General features: G+C 38.2%; 1 protein-coding gene across 1 annotated transcript in view; it reads left to right on the top strand.

Moving 5' to 3' along the window:
- The window catches only part of LRP1 (LDL receptor related protein 1), a 331544-nt gene that overhangs the window by 90872 nt on the left and 226814 nt on the right, over positions 1-13858 (top strand). The window contains exons 3-4 of the mRNA XM_070938005.1: positions 3660-3782; positions 11702-11839. Coding sequence (XP_070794106.1) covers positions 3660-3782; positions 11702-11839 — 261 coding nt within the window. The remainder of the gene's footprint in view (positions 1-3659; positions 3783-11701; positions 11840-13858) is intronic.

Raw genomic sequence — 13858 nt, 5'->3', positions numbered from 1 at the left:
GGCGGCTTACAATGCGTTAAGCAATAGCCTTCATCCTTTTGTATATTTATGCAAAGTCAGCTTATTGCCCCCACAAACTGGGTCCTCATTTCACCTACCTTAGAAAGGATGGAAGGCTGAGTCAACCTTGAGCCTTGGAGAGATTCGAACCAGCAGTAAATTGCAGGCAGCTGTGTTAATAACAGGGTGCTTAGACCACTGTACTATCAAGGCTTTTGGGTGCCAAGGACCGATTCTGTGGAGGGCAGTTTTTTCCGCGGACTGGGAGGGGCGGGGTTTCACTCACTGCCTGTATCCCATGCATGCGTGGATGGGGCTTTACTCAACTGCCTGGCCAGTCCCTGGTGGGCCACAGACCAGTGCCGAGTCACAACCCAGGGGTCATAAACCTCTGTATTATCCAATACAATTTCTATTCACCCCCCCCATATTCTCACCCCAACTTCCCATTCTTTCTATTTGATTTCCTTGTCCCTTACCTTGTCACACATTTCCCTTTTCAATTTGCGTTGGGTTTGTTGCCTTGTTTTGGCCTGAAATAACTAATTGATGGTCATCAGAGAAGCCAGGGCATGCACAAGCATGGAAATTCAATTGTATGGAAATTCAATGGATGCAGCTAAGCATCTATTTGAAAGAAGCTTTGTAATTCTAGGTCTGTTGCTGGCCCTCCAAGCTGGTCTATTACTGCTGGTGTTTTGTTGAGATGGAAGTTGATATGAAATATAGCAGCTTAAAGAATGAAAAAAAGAGACTGCTCGGAAGGCGTGCATGGCTTTAGGAAGCTAACTATGCAGCAGAGTGATTTTTTAAAAAATGTACCATCTTTTCTAACAGCTATGTTGCCTGGGCCTCTTAACCCATCAATCTCCACCCTTCTTGTAGTACGTCTCACAGCAAGTATGGAATGAATGAGCTGTTGATTTGTTTAATTATTACATTTGTATAATGCCGAATCTGTCAGAATGATAAATAGCAAGACCAAACAATGAAAATATTCATTGTAGTAGACCAACATATATCCATGGTAATAAAGCAAATTGCTTTAGAAATAAATTTACTACCTTAATCAGTAATAGTAGTGGAAGTGGCAGAGTTACCATCAGCCAGCTCTGCAGAGGAGCAATAATTTGTTCGTAATAACCCAGTAGTGAAGTCATTAACTACTAAGTGAAAAGGTGTACACTGATGACCTTGGATAAAATATACATGAAGACTGCTAGTAAAGTTGGAGCCTAAAAAATAGGACAGCCTAAGGAAAAACTCAAAGTTGCTTACCTTGATTGTCAATATAAGAGGGGGAGAAGGAGCAATGTTATCAGGTTTTCAGAATGATGTTGTTGTAGACCAGATTAATGAGGTAGAGTTCCACCTTGGGAGGCCTGCTTCCTGACATGGTCTACTTCCAAGGGCTGATCTATTTATATGCTCTTTGGAAGAACTCAGTCATTATCATTTTCCAGAATGAGCCTGACTTCTGAGGAAGGCCATTCGGTTAGATTGGAGGTATAACCAAAAACAGTGTCTCCTGGCTTCATCCTCCTTCACTTCACAGAAACTGGGAGCAGCCCAGAGTTTCTTCTGGAATGAGTGATTCCAACTGGGGTGCAGATGTGATCCTACAGATATTATTCTGTGTCTTCCCCAACCTGTTGCCTTCTGTATATGCTGAGAGTGCAGTTCCAGGGAATTTAGCACACATGAGTGTTGACAGATTGGGGAAGGCCATGCTAGAAGAATGGTACATACAACGAGGTAGAAAGTTTGCAAGTTGACCCAAGTGGCTATCTGTATTTACACCTTCTAAATGAACAGAGTTGGTTCATCTTCTCTTGGGATGTGCCATTTGTTAACTCTTTATTTACCTGCTTGGATTGTAAAAGTATAGGCTACAGGCTTGACTTATGTATAACTTTTTCAGAATAAAGCATTCAGCATGCTTCTGATTCATCATTTTTGTAATTATTTAAATAATTTTGTGAGGTAGGCCCATATGACCATCCTCTGGCTGAGTCAAAATGAATAATGGCTGGCCTTAAGGCTATCAAATCTATCAAATCCTGTACCTGTTAATAGTAGTGTTCCCCAAGGCAGTGTTTTAGGTCCAGCACTCTTCATACTTTACATAAATGACCTTTGCAATCATATTAAAAGCAACTGCGTTCTCTTCGCTGATGATGGTAAACAATTCAACACCACCGACAATGCAACTTCTCTTCAAAAAGACCTTGACTATTTGTCAGATTGGTCTAACAAGTGGCAACTTCAAATCTCAAGCAACAAATGCTCTGTCTTGCATATTGGCAAAAAAAAAAAAAAAAAAAAAAAAAAAATCAAAACATAAAATACAAATTAGATGGACATGACCTTGTAGATGATCCTCACTCTGTCAAGGACCTTGGAGTACTCATTTCTAAAGATCTAAGTGCCAAAGCCCACTGTAACAACATTGCCAAAAAGGGATTAAGAGTTGTTAACCTAATCTTGTGTAGCTTCTTCTCTGGTAATATTGTACTACTAACTAGAGCATACAAAACATTTGCTAGGTCAATTCTCGAATACAGCTCATCTGTCTTGAACCCACACTGCATATCGGACATAAATACAATCGAGAGAGTCCAGAGATATTTTATGAGAAGAGTCCTCCATTCCTCTACCCGCAATAAAATGCCTTATGCCACCAGACTTCAAATTTTGGGCTTAGACAACTTAGAACTACACCGACTTCGGTCTGATCTAAGTGTAGTACATAAAATTATCTGCCACAATGTCCTACCTATCAATGACTACTTCAGCTTCAACCACAACAATACACGAGCAAATAATAGATACAAACTCAAGGTAAACTGCTCCAAACTTGATTGCAGAAAATATGACTTCAGTAACAGAGTGGTCAATGCCTGGAATGCACTACCTGACTCAGTGGTTTCTTCCCCAAACCCCCAAAACTTTAACCTAAGACTGTCTACTGTTGACCTCACCCCATTCCTAAGAGGTCTGTTAAGGGGCATGCATAAGCGCATCAGCATGCCTACCGTCCCTGTCCTAATATTCCCTTTTATTCTTACTCTTTTCATGTATTCAAATTATGTTTATACTTTTACCTGTTATCTTATATATGTTTGACAAATAAATAAATAAATAAAATAAAAATATTAAAATCAGATTTGAAATGTGGACTCCCCCTCCCCTACAGTCTGCATTCTTAAGGTGTAATTTTAGTAGGATCCCCTGAATCACCATGGTAGCTTTTGTAAAAAGTCAGACTTGAGATTCTTGCAGCTTTTCCAGTGCAAAGACTACATAATTTAAAACCATGGTTCCTGGTTTGGGTCTTTATTTAAGCCTTTCATGTGTAAATAGTGAATTCCTGAAAGATTTATTCAAATTAAATGATGTTTAAAATCTGTTTGGTATTTTTGCTCCTGCTTTGCTCTGATGAATACCTTTCATTTTAAGAATGCTCTTTCCTGAAGTATCATGAATATGTATGAGCCCAATGGCACTGTCAAAATTGGTGGCTTTTTAAGTAGCCAGCCTTTGAAATTATTGTCAGGGACACAGAACATAGAATCATAAGGCTGGAAATGACCTCTATGTTTTACAGAAGAATCTAATTTCTTTATGCTTTCTTTTTTTTCTTGCCTTTCTTTCCCCAGCGCCGAAGACATGTAGCCCCAAACAATTTGCATGTAAAGATCAGATCACATGTATATCCAAGGGCTGGAGATGTGATGGAGAGAAGGACTGTCCAGATGGCTCTGATGAATCACCAGACATATGTATGTATCTTTACTTCCTCTTCTTTTCCCTAGTGATTATTTTTTACAACGGTTTTGATTTGGTGACCTGGATTGCTTTCCATTCACTTTTCCTGAGGTAGCAAAATGCATGGCGTACTTCTAACAGCTTTGGGGACATTGAAGAGCAAACAGCACATGCAGACGTTTTGTAAGAATTCTCCACTTCGGAAAATGTCATTTATTACTCACGTTTCTGTGCAAGTTTTATTTGTGGGCAATTGTTCCTCATTGGGTTTTAAGCAAAATTGGCTGAGAAAGCCTTTCCCCACTTCACTTTTTTGACAAGTTTCCCTTCCCCTTCTTCTTTCCCTTTTTTTTGGCTTCCTCCTGTAGAAACCACTGGCTTCTTAGGATGGTTGTTGTTATTAGTTGCGAAGTCATGTCCGACCCATCGCGACCCCATGGACAATGTTCCTCCAGGCCTTTCTGTCCTCTATCATCCCCTGGAGTCCATTTAAGATCACACTGACTGCTTCAGTGACTCCATCCAGCCATCTCATTCTCTGACGTCCCCTTCTTCTTTTGCCCTCAATTGTTCCCAGCATTAGGCTCTTCTCTAGTGAGTCCTTCCTTCTCATTAGGTGGCCGAAGTATTTTTGAGTTTCATCTTCAGGATCTGGCCTTCTAAAGAGCAGTCAGGATTGATCTCCTCTAGGACTGACATGTTTGATCAAGGTCCCTTGGACCTTGCAGTCCAAGGGACTCGCAGGAGTCTTCTCCAGCACCATAGTTCAAAGGCCTAAATTCTTTGGCGCTCAGCCTTCCTTAGGATGGTATTGTTCCTAACGGAAGATTCTTTAAAAATTGTCTGATTATAATCTGCTGAGTATAAAATTTCTCCAGCAGAGAATTTTACATCATACGGAATATTAATTCTCAAAAGTGAAGTTGCTGGAGTCTGAACCTTGAGCTTTCTGCCTATAAAGTATGTGCTTAGTCATTGAACCATAATCCTTTTCCCATATTAAATATGGTAGGGAATGGTCAAAATGCCTTCCCTGCTGCTCCACAGACATTATTAGGACATATTAAAAGGAAGTTTGGACTTCTTTATAAGTGCTAGAAAGTGTCCCTTGGCAGAGGGAGGGCCTCAACATTGTTTTGATTTGTGTGAAATGCCACTGGAAGAAGTTTTTTAGATTAGCCAGCAAGCATTCAGTAGATAGTGGGAAATTCAGGAATGGTTGAAAATAAACCATTGCTGTATTTTGTGCATCAAATACAGGTAGTCCTCGACTTACAACAGTTCATTTAGTGACTGTTCAAAGTTCAGTGACACTGAAAAAAGGAACTTATGACCATTGCAGCATCCCTATGGCTACATGATTTACATTCAGATGCTTGGCAACTGGTTCATATTTATGACGGTTGTCCTAGTGTCATGTGATCGCCTTTTGTGACCTTCTGACAAGCAAAGTCAATGGGGAAGCCAGCTTCACTTAACAACTGTGTTACTAATTTAACAACTGTGGTGATTCACTTAACAAATGTGGCAAGAAAAGTTGTAACATGGAGCAAAACCCACTTAACAAATTTATCATGTAGCAATATAAATTCTAGCCTCAGTTAGGGTCGTAAGTCAAGGACTATCTGTAGTTCCCTGCTATCTAACTTATAACCTTCATAATTAAACCAAGAATGCGACAAACGAATTTAAATCCACTGGTTCCCTTGCTCTGTGTGAGCTTTGGGACTGTGAGTTAATTCATTAAGATTTATGTCTTACCTTTCATCCATTATTTTAAGAAAGTAGACATAGGACTTCTTAGTTCTTGCCTACAACAAACTGAGAGATAAGTTGGGCTGAGACTTGGACTGAGGAGTGGGATGAAGTCATAATAGAGAGATCTTATAGGAAGAAGGAAAAAAAATAGCAATGTTTTTCAACAACAAAAACTCAAGTTAGAATGGTTGATGATATATCCCCAGATGGAATACAAGAGGAAAGCCTTTTTTCTTATGAACTCTTTATTTTTTTTTTTAAAGATCTTCCTCTGTATTTGCATTCATACAGATCAGGGAAAAGGGGATTTTTCAAGCTTTTTTGGTTGATGGTTAGGCTTAATATATTTTAGTGGATAATTTTGATTTGTTTAATTTAATACGTTTCAGTGGATGCTTTGGTATTGTTACTGAGATGTATTTGTGCCCATTATAGTTATTTTTATAAGCTGAATAAATAGAATAGGGGAAAAAAAGAGGAAATAGAAAATGCCTGTGTGTGTGCATGAAACAAGAAACTATTTCACAAGAAGTTGGCTGTGGAGTCTGTTAAAAATATCCTAAGTGATTGAATAGATGCTGAATGACTTCTTTGTATCTGTCACAGAAAATGTGGCACAAATATAACTGACATTTTCAAAATGGACTTGGGCATAAAAAGTAGTGTTAAGAAACAAAATTCCAATCTTTTTATAAAATTACAAATAGTCAAATCACCAGATCATTTCTCAGAAAGTTCTAGGGACTATCCAGGAAACTATAGGCTGGATAGTTTAATGGTTATGGCCAATAGGTTTCTAAAGCTAATAGAAACCACAGTTAAAAATTATCAGGGATATAAGAGAAGAGTGCTACTGAAGAAAAATCCATGGATTAAAAAAAGAATTCTTAGAATAACCAGGAAAGAAATTAAAACTAAAGCTGCCTTTATACAAATGTGTGATATAATCACATTATAAATAGTACGGACTGTTACTTGGAAAAGAATACTGAAGAGCTGGAATATATATGGAATATGACATAGTAAAAAAGGAACTAAAATGATTTTAGGGGCTGAAGTAACTTGCCATGAAGAATGACATGTCAAGCTTTTTAGAATTAGAAAAAAGGAAGATACAAAGTACCCATAAAATGATGCACATTATAGAGAAATTTGATAGGATGAAGGGTTATTTCCACTTTATAATTTTATCCCCCAAGGTTATCCAGTAAACTGAATGGAGCGAGATTCAGGGAAGATAAAACTGAGCACTATTTTCCTCAGTAGATAGCAAAGGATTGGAATTTGTTCCAGCAAGATGAGAAGGGCTGACCCTCCCAATTTAGTCTTAAAAGGAGATGATGCAGATCCATAGCGGAGAAAGATATCGATGCCCGAGTCATGATGGTATTTGCGATTGTCAGGTTCAGAAGGATGGGCTCTCAATGTCACGTCTGAAGTAAGGGAAAGGGAAGGTGCTGTTGCAGACATATTCTGCTTAAGGAGTTTATTAAAAAACATCTAGATGACTTGTGTGAGAAACAGGATCTTGGGCTAGTTGAGCTTTCAGACTGACCCAACTAGATCCTTATTTTTAGCTGCAAGAAAAGTGGGACCCAACAAATTCCTCATCTTTTGGCCCAGTGAAATTAATTCCTGATTATAACAAGAAAATGGATTTGGCCTCTGGGATGTCTGCCAAATTTCTCCAGGGCAATATTTCAGAAATGGGGCAATCATTGTGAAATATTTGACAGAGGCTGGATGTTAAGTGTCTTTTGTATAGATGTGGCTCTGGAATGAGACACCGACTGTAGTAAGACAATGACAAATTCCAGTTGATCTCAGTTTGCCTCTAAATTTGAGATTTGAATCAATTCAAATATTCAAATATTGTTAGTTTTTCCACATTGCTATTTGGTGTCTAATGGAAGGACTTGTGGAAGATCAAAGCAGCTATAATAATATTTTTACTGTTTTCTGGTTGCAAAATTAACAAATAAGCAATTTTCTTATGAGTTTAGTATTAAATGCTATACAATTCTATGTCAATAGATTGCTCACTGGAGCACTTACCAAGCATAACCAATAATAATTATACTTGGTCAACTATAAAACTTAAAAAAAAGAAGCTTCAATTCTGTGGACAGTTAAAATACTGCCGAATATGCTGCTTATTAAGGGAGAAATGGTGCCTTGTTGAAGTTCATAACTCAAATTATTATATTCCATTTTCCTTGCCCTTCACCAAAATTTGATCTATGAACAAAATAATACATTAAGGCAGTTTAGTTGGCTTGGTAACTGCAATTTAGATTTCTGGAAAAAATGTGGATTGTATATTTTACTTAGCATGATTCTGTGCGTATTATATAGCACATAAATATATTTTTCCCCAATTTGATTCTGTCTTAAATGTGTTGGATTATAGTTCCTAGCATTCTAAATCAATTTAGAGAGCTTGGGTGAAGAGCAGATGACTAAGTAAAACCCAACATTCAAAAAACAATAACTGAATGCATTTTATTTCGGTCAGCACAGAACTACTGTTGTAAAACATGAAAAAAAAGGGACCCTGATTTATGAAGCTTATCTCATGTGCCAACATCATTGATGTTGCTAATATTGATATTAGAAAGTGAGCTGTTATCCCCAGCACTAGAAATTCATTGTGGGGGGGATTTCAAGAGAAAGCCTTCTAACCCTAGAAAGATAAGGGGGCGTCAGCACGGTGCCATAGTGGCGTGAGAAAGGACTGGCTAAATAGCTCCAGAAGATGGAGAACTTCTCAGTCCTGTCTTAGCAATGACAGGCAAGAGTTACCCCAGACAGGATTTGGAGATAAAGGAAACAGTAGGGGAAAGCTGGAGGTGTCATTGTTAATATCCAAGTTGGGTTAGCTTTATAAAGTCAAGCTGACATACATTTGCATGCAAACACCAAGAAATCTCAAGCATATTCCAAACAATTGAGCCCCTGGTTGGGATGAATTCATTATTGCTCATTTAGTGTCTTCTTGATTGTTCCCACAGATTTTTAAAAGCACCTATTAATTTAAATGCAGACACTAATTATTAATTAAGGTTTTGGTCTGCTGACAAATTTGGGGCAATACCTACCGAGGCTTCCCTCTGAGCTTTCTAGCCAAAGCATAAATATTTATTAACGCTGGCACCAACCATTGATCAGCCGTAGATCAAGTAGCTTCACTGTCATCTAAAGGCAACCAACTGAAGAGGCTGCAGCTGAGAACGAGAAGGAAAGCATGATGGTTTGAGCAAATCTTCTGAAAGACCAGCTTCTTTTGCCATCCCTCCCCTTGTCATTTCAGCAGGGGATCAGAAGATATTTTTAACAATAAGTGCCCGAGCTTGCACACTTTCTTCTCTCCTCAACTCCTTTTTGGAATGTTGTCTGGATTGTGTTGCTGATAGAGATAATACATAAGCTACTATAAGATTCTGATCCCCCCCCCCCTTCAAATCATCAATAAATAAGGGATTCAGAATTGCATTATATGTTTGATTGCTCTGGGCTAAGCAAAAGTCCTTGATGAAAGGAACTGACACAGTTTGGACACATTTGGGAAAGAAGATAGCTGAAGCAGTTAGCCATTGCCTAGATTTGCAACAGACAATCTGATGTCCTTCAGATGTTTTGGACTACAATTCTTGCTATCCTTGACTATTTGGAAGAGACTAGCTTGGCTATCTCTTGACCATTGTAGAGCGGCTCTTCCATTAAGGTTGATGGCTTAGCATTATTGTACAGGGTTGGGTGAGATTAAACTCTGTATCCTGAGATATTTAGCTATGTAAGTTTTCCTATCTAGTAAAGTCTTAAAAAGAGATTTTGGGGGGGGGGGGGCAGTAATGGAAGTTCTCTTTTTTGCAAGCAGAGGAGTATATTATCAAACAAAAGTGTCTGGAGAATAAAGATATTACCTGTAACAACCTTAAGGCTGTGCACAATGGTTTCACTAGACCTAGTCTTTAATTTCTGTCACTTTTCGCTAAATTATAAAGCTACACGGTAAAGATACAGATTCAAAATGTGGTTTAATATGTACTACATTACACTTATGACATTTTTTAAAACTCAGTTTGAAATATTCTTGCTTGTACAAAAGTAACCAAGCGAGAGGAGAAGATAAGGTATTTGGTTGCAAAGGTTGCAAAGTTAAAGCATATAAGGAGTTATTTACCCTGTGAAAAAGAAAAAGAAGATGCTAAGCAACTTTTGCTTTAAATCTCAGTTAATGTGGCCCTTATTGATGCTGGTGGATATTAGAATTATAAACATTAGCACAGAGTGGCTTATGTTAGGAGGTTTATAAAGATTTTGAATTGTGCTGAATTTAGATATAGATATAATCATCCAATCATCTCTGATTTTGAGTCCCTGCATTTTTCCTGGCAAGGTTTTTCAGAAGTAGTTTGCAATTGCCATTGCCTGAGAGAAACTGACTGGCCCAAGGTCAGTTGTCCATAATCCTTGTTTCCATTGCTGATACTCATAGTTAGAGAATCGCTAGTAGTAATAACAATAACAGTTGACATTTAATATTAATAATAATTGCATAATAGTAGAAATCCGGCTGTTTTAGCAGAAACATTATGTGATAATCAAGATAAAAGTTTTTTTTTTAAAAAAAATGGAATCTTCTGTTGTTTTTACCTTTAAAATGTCATCCGTGCTTAGCATTCTAGACTCTCAGTTCAGACCTTCTTCTCAATTCTTCCTTTTTCAATTGTATTTATTTCTGGATTGTAGCCAACTCAATTAGAGAGGCCATATATTTATGGGCAAAAGAACAGCACCTTTAAAAGTGGTTTTTATAATGTTAACAATTCCTGTCTAATGCAACTCTTTGGGGTGTACCACAAACCTGTCACATTAAATTAATTACCTAATTTATTAGCTTTTAAAATAAGTAAAATAGTTTGTTAAGGTTCTTCATGCCAGTAATGATTAAGTGGCTGATGGAAGGACTATTCTACATGGCAGAATACTTTGACTGATGGATCAGTACACACCAAGGCTTCTAACCTGAGCCATAAAAGAATTTGGCTTAATTAATCTTTAATACAGTGTTACTCAAACTAATTCGCTTAGTATGTTTCCCTTGGAAACACAATCTGAGATTTCATAGCCTTGTGAAAAAAGGATCTGGGTCAGCAGTAGGTAGCTTTGTGCCCTCCAAATATTTTGGACTGCAGCTACCATAAGTCAGCACGGTTCCAATCCTTTAAAACCCTTTGCACTCCAAACTACTTGAAAATTTCCTAGGTGAATTCAAGTTAATTTTAAGACTGAAAAGGAGTACTCAAATATATGCTTTAAACCAGGGGTGTCAAACTCAAGGCCTCGTGGACTGGATCTGGCCCGCGGGGTGCTTGGATCTGGCCCTTGAGGCCGCCCTGGAAACAGCAAACAACCAGCCCACAGTGCCTCTGCCAGCAAAAATGGAACTTGGGAGGGCTGCATGCCCCCCGCCCCCTGAGCTCCATTTTTGCTGGTCGAGGGTTGCAGGAAGCCATCCCAGCCGAAAATGGAGCTCAGGAGCTCATTTTCACTGGCAGAGCACACGGGCCACCACAGGCACCCCTGACACAAGTGACGACAAGCTGGCCACCCGCTACCCCCGAGGTCAAACACAACCCTGATGCGGCCCTCAATGAAATTGAGTTTGACACCCCTGGTTTAAACCAACATTTACGAGGAATAGAATAATTGTGTGTGCATTTCACCAAGGTGTGTGCATTATGCCTGTTGTATTCCCACATTCATTTCTTTAGCAATTATATCTTCTCCCCTTTTTAAATGTAAATTTTAATTTGTTTTTAAATTATGTGGTATTTTAAATTTGTTTAGCCAAATTATTTAATTCGTTTTTAATTTATTTTAAATTTTTGTATTTATGTGTTTTATCTTGTGGCTGTTCACCGCCCTGAGTCCTTCGGGAGAAGGGCGGCATAGAAATTTAATAAAATAAATAAATAAATGAAATAAATAAATAATAATATGAGCTCATGCATTCTGCTTTCTAGATATAAAGGAACGTGCAGTATGTGTCTAAGCATCATCCATACACATGAGGCTCCATTCCTTTTTCTAGGATTTTCTATAGATTAAAATATTTGTGCTGGGACCCTTGGAGGCCCTCATAATGGTAGTGGCTCTTCCTATTTTCCAGGTCCACATAGCAAGATGTCGAGATGCCATCCAAACGAGTACAACTGCCTGGGGACTGATGTTTGCATTCCCATGACCAAGCTTTGCAATGGCGAAAGTGACTGCTTAGATGGTTCAGATGAAGGCCCACATTGTAGAGGTAAGTTGTACAGTTGGGTAAAAGCCAGCTAATTAGGAAGCAAAATTCTAAAAAATACTTAGTGTTAAAAAAAAAATCCGATTATAAGCTGCCATTGTGACATGGCGGCAAAAGGACTGACATGATTTTTGTTGGGGTAAGAAGAGAAGTAAAAGTCATTCTTGCTATTAGTAGGATAGCAAGTGGTCAAAGAAGCACAATTAATAGTAACTGAATCTATGCCAAGAGATATAGATATTACTCTACTTACAAACTTTTGAGTTGTGAATGTTCATTGATATGAACAAACCGGTCCACAAATCCATCTTAGAAGGTCCCAGAAGTGAAGAGAAACTGGGAAAGGGTTAGTTTCCAATGTGCCACATCTGTACTGTAGTATGCAGGAAGCCAAACCTTTCCTGTCTTCTCCTGACTTTATCTAATTCAACCTCATGGAAAGTGAGCCAAAAAAGAAGAGGAAGAGGAAGAGAAAGAGGAAGAAGAAGAAGAAGAAGAAGAAGAAGAAGAAGAAGAAGAAGAAGAAGAAGAAGAAGAAGAAGAAGAAGAAGAAGAAGAGGAGGAGGAGGAGGAGGAGGAGGAGGAGGAGGAGGAGGAGGAGGAGAAGGAGAAGGAGAAGGAGAAGGAGAAGGAGAAGGAGAAGGAGAAGGAGAAGGAGAAGGAGAAGGAGAAGGAGAGATTGAACCATTGAAGTGATCCCAGACCAAGCTTGAGAGATTCAGCTTGATGGAGAAAGTGCTGTCATTGTTCAAGATGCAGGACCCTTCATCAAAATGTCTGCCCCTCATGCGATCTGCTGCTACAGTGTCATCTATGAGGAAAAGAGGAAGACCACTACCCAAAATTCACTTCCGGAAAGTAGAGACACCTGCTGCATCAACTTCAAAAGATGAGCCAACACCATCACCATAACTATCAGGTTTTACCGTGATATTGTCACGTAGGTAAGGTAAGTACTGCACATGTTTTTTTACACTAGTGTGGACTTGTGAACAAAACGGGATTGTGAACAGCCTCTTGGAACGTAATCTGTTTGTAAGCAGAGTAATGTAGGTACAGTGAAAAGAAGTGGGAAAAAATCGGAATCATCACATTTTTTAAAAAAATGAGAAAATGAAGTCATACTCTTAAAAGTACACAGAAGAGTATTGTATGAATGGTGCATATTACTGTCATATCTAATTTGGATTTTTGCTTAGTATAAAACAAAACATCTAATAAATAAATAACAGCTCAGAATAATTAGCTTTCAGACACGAGTTTAGAAATTATTTCAGATTACTGTCTTTTCCTGTGAAAAAGAGGAAACTTGCCTCTTGCTTGTGGAAAGCTGCCACCATGGATTTAAAAGCCAAGATTTCTGTTAATTCTTACTGTATTGTTAAACATATTATATTTACTACGCTTTAGATGTACTGTACATATCTGTAACAGAGGTCACAATACTATGCTTTATATGCATTGTATACATTCCTGACTGGGACATAATTTCATTCTTCTGTAAATAACATTATAAAAAGCAATTAAGGGGGAGCAAAATGTAAAAACGGCATCCATTAAGAGGAAAAATGAAGTGATTCAGATGAAAATAGGGAATACAAGCCAGAAACATAAAAAAAAGTTGCACATACTGGAGAATGCAGATACTTTTTTTGGGTTAAACGTTACTTCAGTCCATCCTTCTATCTTCCTGCAAGGCTTATATAGATAGTTGGAAAAATATTTGAAGAAAGTTCAATAAAGACAGAGAATCATACTAAAAAAAAAAAAAACTGTCATGAAAAGCGTAAGTAAATCAAAGTGAATGTTCCCTAAGGAAGAGATTAATTATTAGCTTACAGTTTATCAGTATAATCTAAATAAGAGATAGGCTCTTGATAGAAGAAAGAAACGGGTGGTTAGCAGACTGATTTGCATATTAATTAGTACGGTCAGCTCTGTGCACACTTGTTAGGAGTTCAATCAAGTTCTCTTTCAAGTGAGCCAACATAGAAATTAAGCATGGTGCAGCGCCGGCACCTT

This window comes from Pituophis catenifer, unplaced genomic scaffold, assembly GCF_029215685.1.
Source record: "Pituophis catenifer annectens isolate HBS135680 unplaced genomic scaffold, rPitCat1.0.hap2 SCAF_2, whole genome shotgun sequence".
Taxonomy (NCBI): Eukaryota; Metazoa; Chordata; class Lepidosauria; order Squamata; family Colubridae; genus Pituophis; species Pituophis catenifer.
This window is presented reverse-complemented; position numbering and strand designations above follow the sequence as displayed.